General features: G+C 57.9%; 1 protein-coding gene, 1 long non-coding RNA gene and 1 pseudogene across 3 annotated transcripts; all 3 read left to right on the top strand.

The window, feature by feature from the left end:
- Positions 1–2,744: 2,744 nt before the first annotated feature.
- Positions 2,745–3,670, top strand: LOC139014329 (DNA-directed RNA polymerase III subunit RPC7-like pseudogene; annotated as a pseudogene).
- A 2,991-nt stretch (positions 3,671–6,661) lies between these two features.
- Positions 6,662–8,894, top strand: LOC139014387 (uncharacterized). 2 transcript variants are annotated; one of them, XR_011472221.1, is made up of 4 exons: positions 6,662–6,777; positions 7,632–8,237; positions 8,502–8,576; positions 8,702–8,894. It is a non-coding gene; the product is annotated as an uncharacterized lncRNA (long non-coding RNA). The 2 variants fall into 2 exon arrangements; XR_011472220.1 differs by having other exon boundaries at positions 6,662–6,780.
- A 3,298-nt stretch (positions 8,895–12,192) lies between these two features.
- On the top strand, positions 12,193–13,593 carry ABHD16B (abhydrolase domain containing 16B). Its single transcript, XM_070421339.1, has one exon. It carries the CDS (start codon positions 12,193–12,195, stop codon positions 13,591–13,593), a length of 1,401 nt encoding a protein of 466 aa, XP_070277440.1.
- Positions 13,594–15,453: the final 1,860 nt, after the last annotated feature.

Below are 15,453 nucleotides of genomic sequence, written 5' to 3'. Positions count from 1 at the left end.
CCACAGGGGGAAAAGGTCAGTGGGGCCTGGGGCTTACCACTTCCAAGATGGACCAGCCCCCCAGCCAGCCTAAGTGACTGAGCAGTGACTTGGAGGACAGCAAAGCCAGTGCCAATGAGATACCTTGACCCCCCCCGAGACCCCATCTTGGCCAGCCAGGGTGTGGCGCACCTACACACTCACCCCAGTGGCACCAGCCCCAGGAGAGCATGGGAGGGACACGGTCACACAATGTGGGGAACCTCCACTCCATAGACTTGCCTTTACCTCCCACTTGGGAGCCCACTCTTCAGGTGAATCCTGGGCACCCTGCTCTAGAGGGTAGGCCTCAGCCTGGCCTTGGCCCTCCCTCGCCCAGGACAGGAACCCAGGGACAGTCTAGCGGGTGAAGGCCATGGGGACCCCTTGCTCCTGCACCTCTCCTACGGAGAGCCACAGAGCCTGGCCTTTCCTGGGCCAGGACCACTGGCCGAGACTAGCTGACCATGTGCTCACTGGTCTGGGAGTGAGGGTCCAGGAGATGCTTGAAGGCTGCAGTCAGAGGACTTCCTGCGGTTGCCACATCCGGGCAGCCAGGTCCTCGTCTGGTGACTGCTAGCTCCAGACCAGAGCACCCTGCGTGCTCAGGGAGACTGCAGAGTCCCTCCCTCCTCCCACACCAGTCTCATGGCCAACACAAGTGCCTGCTGGTCATTTGCTGAAGCTTCTGCTGACCTGTTCTAGTGACCTTCGCAGGAAGTAATGTCTCACCTAAAACAGCCTATGAAAATGAACCACCTCAGCACACAGCCCGAGTCTGGATTTGCCTCTGTTCGCCTAAAGTTGAAATTACCAAAGGGAATGGTAAGCACAGTTAGTTACCACACAACCATCAAGTCCACTCCCGGGTGCCCACCCAAGAGAATGGCACCTCCGCCAAGAAGCCAACCACCCAAACCCAACCCTCCCCCTCCCAGCCCTTGCCTCCTCCCTGTCACCTCATGTGTTTTATGGCTCCTCCCAGGATTTAGGGCAGGGGTCCTCAAACTACGTCCCGCGGGCCACATGCAAATACAAAGATTGTATTTGTTCCCGTTTTGTTTTTTTACTCCAAAATAAGATATGTGCAGTGTGCATAGGAATTTGTTCATAGTTTTTTTTTAAACTATAGTCCGGCCCTCCAACGGTCTGAGGGACAGTGAACTGGCCCCCTGTTTAAAACGTTTGAGGACCCCTGCTTTATGTCTTCTTAAAAGTCAAGCTTTGTTGAAGTATAATTTACATACAATGAATTCACCGATTTCAAACATATAATTTGATGAGTTCTGACAAATGTATAAGTTATGTAATCACCCCTCTTGTGACACAGACCACTCCTATCACCCCAAAAAGCTGCGGAGCCGTGGCGCTCATCCTCTGGGCCCTGCTGACCCCAGATGTGCGGTCACAAGGGGCCTTTCCCAGGACTTCACACACATGAAGCCACACAGGACCTGGTTGCCCTAAGGCTGCTGCAATGCGCTCTTTGTGAGTAGTTTGCTCCTTTTCTCTTCATCCTGTAGCGGCCCCCAGTCTGTTGGTCCATTCGCCAGGGCATGGACACTTGGGTGTTTCCTACCTGGAGCCATCAGGACTCAGGCAGCTGGCGCAGGCTTTAGGGCAGCTCTGGGTGTGAGTGTCCACTTCTTTGGGGTAAATCCTAGCAGTGGGGTTGCTGGGTCATCCATTGTGCTTCATGTTTTCTAAATCTTTTTACATGTTTGTCTTCGGTCTCCCCACCAGTGTAAGTTCCCCAAGGGTAGGTCCTCACCTGTGTTGCTTGTTGCCATGACCACAGCCCAACAGGATGTACCAAATAGCTTCTATTTCTTATATATTTAAGGCCCGTCACCTATGTTGAGGTGCGGGGGGTTCCCATAAAGGTGCTGCTCCTAAGCGGGACATGCACAGGTGGTCTGGACCATCCGCTTGAGGCTTGCGCCAATACCTTCTGGTCAGACACTTTCACAGAGCAGCACCGAGATCTGACCCAAGCCGGAGAAATTACACACAAACAGGTTAGATGCAAGCACACAGGGGGGTTATGTACCAGTTCCTGATGGGTCTCAGGCGCTGGGAAGGATCCACCCAGCGATGCTTGCTGAAACACACAAAGGGGTAGACAGTGCCTTTGGCTGCTGGCTCTTTCGTCGATCGACAGTTAATTGGGCAGAGTTTCGTGCCAGGAACCGAGACGTGAGCACACACAGGTCCTCACGCTCTGGCGACAGGAGAGCTGTGCGCTGCTGGGTCGATCAGACTGTCTGGTTATATACCCCTCTGTAGGCGTGGTCTTCGTTGGTGTGTGTGTTATCAGCGGCTGCCATGTGTGGATCCACCCGGGGTCTGCTAATCTATGGGTGTGTACAGGCTTTGGCGTTCCCATCAGATAGGTTGTTTACCAGTACTAGTGGGGTTACAAGGGTGCATTCTTGGGTCTCACACAGTATTCCTATATCTAACATTAGGTACTATAATAATTACTATAACAGTCCACACAGGGTTACATGCTTTAAGTCTTACATTCTAAGGTCCTAACATTAACTACCATAATGATTACTGTAACACAGGATTCCTCATGGAGATATATTCTTGACAGATATCTGTCCACTGGTGAATGAGTGAAGGATGGTGGTGCCTCTGATGGTGGACTTGGGTGATACTGATGGGGAAGTGAGGTAGCAAGGTGATGAGCAGAATGGGGATGCTGGGGAGGTGCTGCCGTGATGGACATGGACATCTGTAATGGTGAAGGCTGGGAGGCCTCCTTTGTCCCTTTTTGGAGATTTCAGGTACCAACGTTACCCAAGAGCTGCCTGAGTCAGAGAGGGCTCCTCCCCTCCTTGGCTCTTGTCACACCCACGAGAAAGAATTCAGATGAGTGACAGAAAGCAGTGTTGAAGCAAAGCGAGTGAATTTATTAAGAATACACTCAGCAGATTCCAGGTTGGCTGCAGCCTCGGCTTCTCGTGGGGGAGGGGCGACAGGGGGTTCTCATTGGATCTCTGAAATACCCAGGCCTCTTCCACCACAGCCAGCCAGGGCGGGGGCGGGGCCATGGCCAGTTGACCTCAACATGGAGGCCGTGGGCATTGGGAAGGGGGATGCTCTGCCCTCACCCACACTGCAGCCTTCTCCACTCTCTCCCCCTCCCCCACAACAGTTCCGCCCCATGCCTCTGCCCTCGGGAGAAGGGGAGTATGTCCTGGCACTGAAGCAGGAGCTGCAAGGAGCCATGAGGCAGCTCCCCTACTTCATCCGGCCAGCTGTCCCCAGGGGAGGTGTGGAGCGTTACTCAGACAAATATCAGATGTCAGGGCCGACCGACAGTGCCATCGACTGGAACCCTGATTGGCGATGTCTACCCCAGGAGCTAAGGATCCTAGTGAGGAAGCTACAGAAGGAGCGGACCACCATTCTACTTCCAAAGAGACCCTCCAAGACCACAGAATATAGAGGAAACAATACAGAGACTAGAGATCTTGGAGAAGGAGGTGGAAGAAGCAACTTCAGAGGAAGCTGAGAAGAAGGAGACGGAAGAGGAGTACGATGAAGAACACGGAGAGGGAACTGATTACATCATGTCATATTTTGACAATGGAGAGGATTTGGGGCTGACAGTGATGACAATGTGGATGAGGCTATCTACTGAGTAGGGACCCGAAACAGCACCCTGGACCTTCGCATCTTTCTGATTTCGGTACAGAGAGGCACTGTCCCTGTCACTTGGTTTTGTGGACAAGGAGATCTTTCACTCAGTGTCCAGACAACCTGTTCAGTCTATGGAGACGGAAATGGAGAATGGTGACAGACGGCTCTTTCCTACCCTTCCCCTCCCTCTACCTTGTGTCACTTCTGAGATCTTGGCGAAAAAGCAGAGGACCAATGTCTACTTGTATGAAAGGGGGAAAAGAGGTTGAAAGAAGAACTGGAATTGTTAGTCTGAGACAGCTGTACACATGCCCTTACCCACTTTCTATAGTTCTTTGTGGAGATAACTGGGGGTGGGAGCAGTTAGGAGGAGTAAGGCCAGTTTTATATTTTTAAGTAAAAACAATTTTTTATCTGTCAAAAAAAAATACACTCAGAATAAAGCACAAGCCGGCAACTCGGCTAGTCTGAGTGCCCTGCCTGGTAGGGGTTCAAGGGTTATATACTTTTTATCCCTATAGGTTTCAAGGTCCCCCTTTTATTTATTTTTTATTTTTTTAAAAATATATTTTATTGATTGTTTACAGAGAGGAAGGGAGAGGGACAGAGAGTCAGAAACATCGATGAGAGAGAAACATCGATCAGCTGCCTCCTGCACACCTCCTACTGGGGATGTGCCCGCAACCCAGGTACATGCCCTTGACCGGAATCAAACCTGGGACCCTTCAGTCCGAAGGCCGACGCTCTATCCACTGAGCCAAACCGGCTAGGGCCAAGGTCCCCCTTTTAGATTGTTGCAGCTTTCCCCAGAATTTAGAGAACATCTGGTGATTTTACTGTGGCAAGTCCTAAGACTGCTGACTTCTTTGTTCAGTGGGTGAGATAAACTCCCCCATTTTTTTCCCTTCCTCTCCTCTTGCCCTAGTAGCTGTCCATCCTGCCTAACATTCTCCCCGGAAGTGATACCATCCAAATGCTTTTGGAGTGTTTATTTGTCCCCAGACTTCACCTGTCCTTGGGTGTAGCTGGCAGAAGCGGCACTAAGTGGGTCTTTGTTCTCTGTCCCAGGCCAGGGTGATGGAAGCTATGTATTATCAGGCTAGGGAGGAGGGTATAAACCATTTGCTCTCACGTGCCCTTGTTTGGGGGAAGATAAGGTCTTTCGATTCACAAGCTGGCTGCAAGTTCCCCCAAACTGTTTAGCCTTGTTAAATTTTCTTGTCTCAGTTTCCCCAGTCGCTTGCCCAGGAATTTTCCTAGCTGCTTACTATCCTGCCTCATCAACATTCTAAACTCACCGGGAGACATCATGTGGGCCCCTCTTCAAATGCCTCCTCCTCTTTACCTTAGAGACATGCAGCCACCCACTCTGTCACATCTCAGAGCGAGCTGCCCTGAAAACCCACACCTACTTCGAAATGATTCCCACCTTCTCCCTCTGTGGCCACAGCCCTCACCAAACCCCCCGGCTCCAGGAACAACCCTTTTTTCTCCCAACACACAGCCTTCCCCTCTCTTTGGCTTCCTTCTTACCCAGTTAAGATTTCATTTTTTTCTTTCAAAAATACAGGAAGTATGAGCATTTCTGCCCTTTCATGGCATCACTTGGAGAAACCCCAACCACCCACTTTCTCCTGCCAATACCTAAGCCACTGCTCACTGCCGGGAAAGTCACCCCAGGAAGACTGGTGCCACCAGAAAGCCTCCCCTGGAGTGGACCCTCGACACCCCAGGTCCCCCATGTTCCTCCAGGGCCACTCTGCAGTGCTGCTCCCACACCTGGAAGCGAGGGCGACCTGTGCAGGCACAGCTCTTCTGCCTTCTGGAGCCTTCCTTCCAGCCTTAACACTCCCCACCAGCTCTTCCGCCAGGAGGCAGTGATTTCTCTGAAATGCAAACGTGAGTCTGGAACTTTCTTGCTAAAAGTCTTTCTGGTCACCGAAACCGGTTTGGCTCAGTGGATAGAGCGTCAGCCTGCGAACTGAAAGGTCCCAGGTTCGATTCCGGTTAAGGGCATGTGCCCGGGTTGCAGGCACCTCCCAGTAGGAGATGTGCAGGAGGCAGCTGATTGATGTTTCTAACTCTCTATCTCTCTCCCTTCCTCTCTGTAAAAAATCAATAAAAATATATTTTAAAAAAATAAATAAATAAAAGTCTTTCTGGTTTCTGAGAAGTAGCTTTCTTTCAACTTGCTCACCCATCTACAAAGCCTTACCCCATCTGCAGCCTCATTCTTGCCCACCCCCCTTACTGCCCCCAGCTTCCAGCCTGGTTCTTATTCCTCCAAGATGCCAAGTTCCCTTCTTCGCCAGGGCCTCCCCCGGGGTCAGGCCGCCTCTCCACAATCTAATTTAAGGCCTAATTCCTACCCATCTTTCTGTTCTCAGCTACTGGCCCCTCTCCTGCCCTCCCCACCTCCAGGTTGAGGGCTACTGGGTTTGTTCCCTGAAAAGCCCTCCCTTGGGTAAGACCCTGCTTATGCTCAGCAAGCACCCTGGGGAGGGACAGACACTGGTGCTCAGCCCGGCCCTGGCCCCGCATGGCAGGCTTCCGTGACTGTGTGATTCTTGTTGGGATGGCAAAGGGAGAGAATGGAGGGTCAGACAGTTCAGGTCATCTGTGCAGGGAATGACTGAGGGAGAAAGGACTACCTTCATCCTGCCTTCCTTGTGTCCATGGCAGGAGACCAGCCCAGGCCCAGGAGGGGTCAGCTGGGCAGGGCCCAGCCTGAGGGATCAGGAGGTTCCTGCCCTGTGTAGGTCCCAAGGCACCCCTGGGACTTTCCAGGGGACTGTGCCCGCTGACCCCAGACTTTGCTGGGGGAGTGGGCAGGGCACAGGCATTTCCTGCCGGGCCTCCCTCCTCCCCACCCCAGGCAGAGGCCCTGCTGCTTCCTCCCCCCACCGGACCTGGGGCTTTCCACACAGCCCAGGCTGCTATTTTTAGCTGAGGGAGAGGGACCAAATCCTGGCCCCACTGCCTCACCCGCAGGAGCCTGGGCAAAACGAGGGTTGGGGTTGGGCCCCAGAGGCTGCGGACACAGTCGCCTGGCAGCCCCTTCCTTTCTCCCACTCAAGTCCCCAGCCTCTACACACCTGGGCAGCCAAGGTGGTGAGCACAAGGCCTCGTGTGTGTGTGTGTGGGGGGGGGGGGGGGGCGGCCCAGGGCCTGGGTGGGCTACTGCCCACTTCCTGCAGCCTCACCCCTGCACTTCAAAGACCGCTGGCGGCCCTGTGGTCACTCCTCAGCTCCCACGCAGCCAGCAGAGGGGCCGGGTGAGCACCAGCTCCTGGCAGCTGAGTCGGCTCCAGCAGCTTCAAAGCAGCCAGAGTGGGCAGCCCTGCGGTCAGCGTGGGTCTCCGGCAGGGTGGAGGCCTGAGGGGGGCGTAATGGGCTCTCTCCTTTGCTTCCTCCTCCCCCTCACGGACTTCCTGGGTGGGCTCAGACCCAAAGCCCAGATACTTTCCTGGTCCCCAGAGCCTGTCCTGGTGCAGGGGCCCCATGGGGTGGTGATGTTTTCCGATCTGCATGATGTGGGGGTCCACGTGGGGTCACCCTGGAGTGCACCCCACTAGAGAAACCACAGGAGCCAAGGTGGGGCACCCCTCCTGGCCCTCAGGTCCCAGGCTGGGGTGAGGCTTCCTTTTCTTCCCTTTACCTCCTCCCTTCTCTCTCCACTCTTTTGCCTGAAGACCTGGGGCAGCCGGGAGGGGCAGGGACTTAGGACAGAAGAGCTCGCCTGTCTGGGCCCGCCCTGGAGTGACCCGGCTCCCACCCGCCGCGGAGGTGGGCTGGACCTCGCGCCAGATCCCCAGCGGTGGGGGCGCAGGGCTGAGGGCGGCCGCCCAGAGCTCAGCCGACGCTGAGAACAGAGAGTGCCTGTGAGCCAGGGGGTGGGGGAGGGAGCGTTCAGGGTCCCCTGGGGTCGGCTCCGGGACAGTTGCCGTTTTTAATCTGTGCAGGAGACGTAGAAGGAGCCGCGACGGCTGTAACCTAGATCCGCTCAGCGCAAGTTCGGGAGGTGCCGGAGGTGGGGCCCAAGGACAGCGGCTCCTCCAGCTGTGACCCCCGCGGGGCAGAGGGGATCCTGGCCCTTCGTCCCGTCCCCGTCGAGGTCCACGGTGGCCTTGCAGAGTCCCTCCCCGTCCGCGACGGCTCTCCCCTCACCCCCGCCCCCACCCCATCCACCCTGCGCAGCCGAAGGGCCCCGGCTCCCCCGACTCAAGGTCAAGAAGGAGCCCCACTCCTGAGCCTAACACCCTGCGCCAGGCAGCTGTCAGCCCACGCCGCCGGGCAGGCAGGCCTGGAGGTCACCCCCTCCCCCCACATCGGCCCTACGGGACCCCCTCCCACCGCTTTCCCCTTTCGGGGTGACGGCCGACCCGGGTACTGGGAGGGGCTACGCAGAAATGCCCGCCCCGCCCCCTGGGCGGGGGCTCCAGGCCCCCTCCCGTCTCCCCAGGGCCGCCGTGCGATCTGCCCCTTCGGTGACACCTTCCACCTTCCACGCGGCCGCACCATCTTCTCAAAAAAGTGGATGGTTCCACAACTTGGAGGAACCAGGAGAGGTGCGCCCCCCTCGCCCGCCCTCTGGGGAGTCAGAGAGGAGCCAGGAGAGGCTCCTCCGGGAACGCGGGCTCGCAATGGGCGCTGCCGGCTCGGGCTGAGCGCCTGTCTAGACCCTGGACGGCGCCCCTTTCCCTCCCCAGCGCGGGTGTTTGGAGTCCCACACGGGCGAGGAACGCGGCGGACCCCGAGACCGAACTTTCTGGCAGAGGGGCGCCCACCCTTTCCGTGCGCTCCTCACTCCTTCTCACCCCTCTCCACACCAGAGCCGGGGCTGCTGTCTGAGATCCAGGCCGTGGTTTCTAGCTGGCCACCACCCAGCGCCTGGCGCGGTCGCACAGGTGAGGGGTCTCCAAGGGGCAGAGAGCAAAAAGTGGGGCGGATCGCCTGCCGCGGGAAGGGCTTCTGGTGCCGGCCTTGTCAGCAGGTCGGGAGCAGTCAACATTCATTAAACTGTGGACCACAGGTACAAAAAGCACCAGCTGATCCGTTTGCGGCTGGACCAGCACCCACGCAGGACTCAGGCCAGCACGCGATTTCGGAAAAGCAATCCCACCAGATCTCCTGGCCTTAGGCACACACACCCCTTCTGTTCAGGCAGGCACCAGGCGGGGCTCCTGGCAGCCGGGGTGCAAATAATAAAATTACCATCCTAGTCAGGACTGTACGTTGTGGATGTTTGTAGGCAAAAAGGAAAGGTGTGAAAGGGCACATCAGGACAATATTTCTGGGTACCAGGTAGGGCCCGAGAAAGGACCGCTAACTTTTTTATATCCTGTCTCTCTGCATGTTGAAGAACAAAACAAGAATTAAGCACTCACCAGCCACCAAACCTGTGCTGGGTGTTACAGTGGTAGCAGGGATAAGGCTCGGCAGTGAGGGTGCCCAGCCAGGTGTGGCAGGGGCCCTTCCCAGTTCGTGCATGGGGTTCTGGGACCATCCCAGGAGCCTGCCACGGCCTGCACTGGAGGCTGTGAAAACGGTGCCCCGCCCAGGGGACTGGGCTCAGGGAACTCAGCCCCCATCAGACCGGCTGCAGGGCTCTTGACCCCCACCGGGACTTGACCCAGACGGTGGATGCACGGTGTGAGGAGAGGCTGAGCCCGGCCTGCAGGGAGGCAGGAAGAGGGCCTGGGCACGTACCACTCCCCCACCAACCCAACATCCTTGAGGGCGCTGGGTAATTCTGTGATTCCAGATGTTCAGCAGCTGTCGTGGCCATTTCCGCCCCTTCTCTGACCCCACATCCGTCAGGAAGCGTCCCCTCCTGTCCTCAGGCTCTGAGCCAGCCCCCATCTTCCCAGCTCCCCATTTCCTGAGCAGAGGCGTTTGTGCAGGCTCAGCTCCTGTCCCAAGCCCTGGGCCCTGCTCCTGGAGCCTGGGCCGCTGTGGTCAGACCTCCTCTGCCAGGGGCTCTGATCCTGCCCCAGCCCCTCCAGCCTCTAGGACTGGTTTTCTCTCTTTCCATTCCTTCTCCAAGGTCGGCTTTGCAGTCTGCAGCATCAATCTGGGCCTCCAGGGAGACTGAGCAGAGCTGGCCTGGAGGGAGGGTGGGGAGAAGGCCAGAGGTCATAGAACCCAGCAGGCTCTGTGGGGGTGGGTGCATACTTAGGTGTCTGCCTGCAGACACTGGGGGTGGGGGATGGGGGGGTGCCTCCTGGAACTGAGAACTGACAATTGCGGACATAGCCTCACCTTCTTGGAGCAGATGGGGGCATAAGAGGTCACTGCAGCTGGTCCGGTCTGGAGGCTCTTCTGGTGGGGACAGTGGGAGGAGGGCTCCCTTCCTGTCACATGCTTCCTGTCCAACAGAGCTGGTGGTTCTGGGGCACTCAGGCTCTCATGGGTATGGGTTGGGGGTGGGGCGGGGGGGGGGGGCAGTCAGGGGTCAGGCCAGACACAGGGCAAGGGCTCCAGGGGGCCAGCAGCTCCAGCCTGCTGACTTCTGCCCCTCAGAATCCAACCCCCGCACCTCCCCACCTCCCCACCTCCCCCACCCTGCTCTTCCTGGGGAACCAAGGGCAGGTAGGCTTGGCTGAAGGAAGCCAGCAGGGAGACTGCCCCAGGAGGACAAGACTTCTGGGGGGTCAGAACAAAATGTGGCGCATCCCACACACTGTGTGGGCGATGCTCCAGGATCCCCCACATTTGCCCAGTCTGGCTGAGGATGCAATTAGCCCTCTGCTCTGTTGGGGTTACTCCTCTGGTCTCACAAAACAAGCCTGGAGCCTCTGGGTCAGCACTGGGCCTCCCCTGGCACCCGAGTTTATGAAAGAGGTTCCTGGAGAGTAAATGCCCTGCCCTCTCCCAAGGATTACACCTCCCCCCTAACCACAGGGCTGGGGGGGGAGGGCGGTATTTAATGGGAGGAGGACCACCCATCCCCCCCCCCCCGCCCCCCCCCCCGTACCTCCACCCATCCTTTGACCCAGTTGTGGTGCCCAGGGGGCTCCCTCTTGGGGCAGTGAAGAGGTGGGGTGGTTGCAAGGCAGAGGAACAGGAAGGGGCCCGTTGCCCAGGTGCACCCGTGGGCCCTGAGACACTATCTGGGCCTCAGGCCCTGGCCAATGAGCAGAGCAGCCCAATCTGGAAGCAGAGCTGGGAAATCTGGGTCTCTCCAGCTGGGGGTGGATGCAGGGGGTAGAGTTGCCAGATTTAGCGAAAACCAACCGACAAACAGGATATCTAGTATGTCCCATGCAATATTTAGGACATACTTATACTCAAAAAGTATTTGCTCTTTATCTGAAATTCAAATTTAACTGGGTATTCGGTCTTTTATCTGGAAACCCTAGGGGACAGTCAACCCTCCCAACCCAGCCTCCTTGCCCACTGACCCATGCTGCCCTCCACCCCCTAAGGGCAGGAATGCTCTCAGCTCTGCTTCCCAACGTGGTGGGGCTGACTGGGTTGCTGTGCCTACACAGGGAAACAGAGAGGGCTACTGGTCCGGGAACCCTCTCCCCAGAGGCTCTTGGGCTGCAGGAGGATGGCTAGCTTTGCCAAATTCCTGTTTCAGGTCCAGGCAACGGTTGAATGAGGCCCCTGTCTGGCTCTTCCCTGGCTCCCCTTGTGGCCTCTACCCTGCCACCTTTACCCTCTGGTGGACTGGCCCACTCTGGTGGAGAAAAAGGGGAACCCACTGGAGCCTTCTAGAAAAGAGGAAGATACATCTTGTGGGGGCGGTTTTAGGTGGAGGAGGGCTTGACCAGGGGCTGAAAATGAGGAACACTGACCAGGAAGAGCCCACCTGGAGAAGGTCACTGCTGTGCTGGTGCCATTGGAAAGAGGATCCGGAACAGGCGGGGGTTTCCACCTGCATTCACCCCTTTTCTGAGAAGATAAGGTGTGGAGGGGTGGGGGCCACACCCCTGAGCACAGGCTGCCTCCCTGCTCCAGCAGGGCCCACCAGCCGCAGTGTCCGAGTTCCTGGGCTGCTCAGTGCACAGGGAGGGCTGGGGGCATCTAGCACAGGTCTGGGCAGGGAACCTTGACACCCCCACCTTATCCCCTCCACCCCCCCTCCCCACTCCAACCCCCACCCCGCTTCTCCAGACTACTTTGTCTTTGCAAATGCTCAGACAGCCTGCCCCCAGAACTGCTGGGCCTGCCCTGGCTCCCTTTACCTCCAGTGTGGGAATCTCCTGCCTGTTTAAAGGCGAGGTGGGTGAAGCAGGGATGGGGGAGATATAGTTAAGGAGGGAATAGGGAGGGTGTTTGTGTCCCAAGGGTGGGACAGCACTTGAGGGCCTGGGAACCCTTTATGAGCCCATCACAGGGTGTAGCCCCTCCCCCCAGCAACAGTGACTCACAAAGCAGACTGGTGCAGATGCCACAGGCGAGGAGGCACCACCCAGGACAGCTCAGAGCGGTGCTAGCCCCTGCAGCGCCCGCTGGGCCGGGTCGAGGTCCCCGGAAACTGCGCATTAGGGTTCCCACAGAGCAGCCTCGACGCCCATGTGTATCGTCTGCTTCGTGAAGGCGCTGGTGCACGTATTCAAGATCTACCTGACCGCCAACTACACCTACAACTTCCGCAGCTGGCCCGTGGACTTCCGCTGGGATGACGTGAGCACCCGTGCGGGGGGCAGCAGTCACCGCGCGCTGACATGCACGGCGGCTGCAGCTGGCGTGTGGCTGCTCCAGGATGCCGCGCTGGGCGGGGGCGCGCCGGGGAGGCCGCTGCATGGGTCGCGCAGCCAGCTGCAGTGCCTTCTGCAGCAGATCCGAGAGCTGCCCGGCCAGCTGGCCAGCTACGCGCTGGCCCACTCGCTGGGCCGCTGGCTCGTGTACCCGGGCTCCATGTTCCTGATGACCCGAGCGCTGCTGCCGCTGCTGCAGCAGGGCCAAGAACGCCTCGTGGAGCGCTATCACGGCCGGCGTGCCAAGCTGGTGGCCCGAGATGGCAACGAGATCGACACCATGTTCATGGATCGCCGCCAACACCCGGGCAGCCAGGGCCGAGGCCTGCGCCTTGTCATCTGCTGTGAAGGCAACGCCGGCTTCTATGAGATGGGCTGCCTGTCCGCGCCGCTGGAGGCTGGCTACTCAGTGCTGGGCTGGAACCACCCGGGCTTCGGGGGCAGCACCGGTGAGCCATTCCCTCAGCACGATGCCAACGCCATGGACGTGGTGATCAAGTACGCACTGCACCGCCTGCGCTTCCCGCCGGCGCACGTGGTGATCTACGGCTGGTCCATTGGCGGCTTCACAGCCACCTGGGCCACCATGTCCTACCCGGAGCTGGGTGCACTGGTGCTTGATGCCACCTTCGACGACCTCGTGCCTCTGGCCCTGAAGGTCATGCCGCAGAGCTGGAAGGGACTGGTGGTGCGCACTGTGCGTGAACATTTCAACCTCAATGTCGCGGAGCAGCTGTGCAGCTACCCCGGGCCGGTGTTGCTGCTCCGGCGAACTCTGGACGACGTGGTCAGCACCTCCGGCCATCTGCGCCCCCTGCCGTTCGGCGACGTGGAGGGCAACCGCGGCAACGAGCTGCTCCTGCGCCTGCTGCAGCACCGCTACCCGGCTGTGATGGCGCGTGAGGGTCACGCCATCGTGACCCGCTGGCTGCGCGCGGGCAGCCTGGCACAGGAAGCCGCTTTCTATGCGCGCTACCACGTGAATGACGACTGGTGCCTGGCACTGCTGCGCTCCTACCGGGCTCACTGCGAGGACAAACAGGAGGTCTGGGGACCGCACGGGCTCGCCTTCCCGTGGCGGGTGGGTCAGGGCCTGAGCTCGCGTAGGCGCCGGCAACTCGCGCTGTTCCTGGCGCGCAAACACCTCAAGAACGTGGAAGCGACTCATTGCAGTCAGCTAGAACCCGAGGACTTCCAGTTGCCCTGGAGGCTGTAGCCTGAGCCCCCGAGGGAACTAGCGTTTGTGCTTTTGCTCATCTTCAGGGCCTCCGGGCCATTCCCCTCCCCACACCCCAACCAGTAAAGCTGGCCTGCCCTGGGGACCCCAACCTAGTGTCTGGGAGGGGGTAAGGCATTCCCTGCTCCCTTTCTCTTCTTCCCTCAAACACTTGTGGATGTCCCAGTCTGCTCCCAGTTCCTAAAGGGGATGCAAAGATTAACCTGACCCAATTAATAGCAATGCTGTGTGATGGGTGCCTTCAACACCTCAAAATGATGGTGGGAACACGGGCTGTGGGGCCTTCGGAGGCGCTGTTTACCCACCCTGGGTTACAGATGACTCAGGAAAAGCTGAGTGTTGAAGGGTCTGTACAAGTTGCCCCTGGCTGTGAAAGGACACTGGCATCTACAAAGCAGGTCTTAGCAGCTGGACCTTTCCTGTACTGTGATGCTGCTCCATAGGGTCCTCTCCCTACCTCCACTCCTGGCTTCTACAAGAGGGGTTCAATGGGACCACAGACTCCAAGTAACAGGTGCACACCATGTGGCATGTAGCTGCTGGCCAAGGTAGCTGTGGGCCCACCGGCCCATGATCCCCGCCCCCCTCCGTCTCTTGGTGCTCTCCCCCTTCTCCTCCTCCACCCTCCCCTCTGAGCCAGGCCTGGGCTAGGCCTTGTTCCTAGTTCAGGGATGTAATACAGAACGAGAAATAAGCCCTCTGCTCACCACTATCTGTGCTGCAGTCACTTCTTTACTGTCTGTCCTGAACTGTATGAAGCAGGGACTACTTGCTGTCCCCAGTCTGTGGGGTCAGGCTGGCCAGGGTGGGTTGAGCAAGAAACTGGAAAAACTGAAAAAGTCAACTGGGGCAAACACATAGTTGACAGCACCAGAGCAGGACACGGCCATGATGCACCCTGGCAGAGGTGGATACATAGGTGACCTAAAGTACCAGGAAGATGCCTTTGGAAGGTGTTTTGAGCTGAGTCAGGAAGAGGAGTTAGCTGAAGGAAGTGGCTTCCATACCTGGGGATCAGAGTGGCTTGGCTGGAAGTGGGGAATACAGTCCTGAAGAGTCAGATCCTAAAGGGTTTGAATACCATTTAAGGATTTTGCTTCCAGGGGCGATTAGGAAATGAAGAAGGGAAGTGGTGGGACTTGTCTTTGGGGGACTGGTTGCCTAACAGTTGCACACCTCTCGTTTGAGAAGTTAGGCAAGTTAGACACTTGTTCCAGAGTCTGCTAGAAGCCCCTCAACTAGCTGAATGATCTGGGCAAGTTACTCCAATCTCAGTTTACTCATCTGTAAAGTGGGAGCGCTCCCCCTGGTTCACCGTGTGCATGTGACAAGCTAAGGACACGGGTGCACAGGGCCGGGGGAGGGCATGCACGACGCCCGGTGAAGGCGGCAGCGTTTGCAGGGCAAGAGGACATATCACAGTCACGCCTTTTTCTGCTCAACTCCCATACCCCGCCCCACCCCCCAAATCCCCGTAAATGTGCGCACTAAAAAAGAATAACAGACCGGGGACAAGGCTAACCCCAAAGTCAGGAGATCGGGCCTCGGAGGGATCGCAAGCGGTCTGAGTCGGATCCGTCAAGCTCTGGCGCTCTTAGGCAGTGGGAGGCACCCTCGAAACCTCCCAAGGGCCCGAGAGAAGGGTTCCCGTGGCGCCATGTTGGCTAGTCTCCCCACGTCCCACCTTCCCCGGGCTCCTCCGGACCGTTCTACCTGGCGTCTCGCTGGTGGAGTTGACCTGGGAGGGATTTCCTCAGAACCCCGCTCCCTTCCTGCTTCGCTCGCAGCATTATCCAATCAGATTGGAGTAGATGAACAGAAACAGGACAAGACGAAGCT

This window comes from Myotis yumanensis, unplaced genomic scaffold (assembly GCF_028538775.1).
Source record: "Myotis yumanensis isolate MYYU_CA2020_CCGP unplaced genomic scaffold, mMyoYum1.0.hap1 SCAF_7, whole genome shotgun sequence".
Taxonomy (NCBI): Eukaryota; Metazoa; Chordata; class Mammalia; order Chiroptera; family Vespertilionidae; genus Myotis; species Myotis yumanensis.
This window is presented reverse-complemented; position numbering and strand designations above follow the sequence as displayed.

Excerpts from the sequence above, each read along its gene's own strand:
- ABHD16B (XM_070421339.1), top strand. The coding sequence starts at position 12,193 with ATGTGTATCGTCTGCTTCGTGAAGGCGCTGGTGCACGTATTCAAGATC.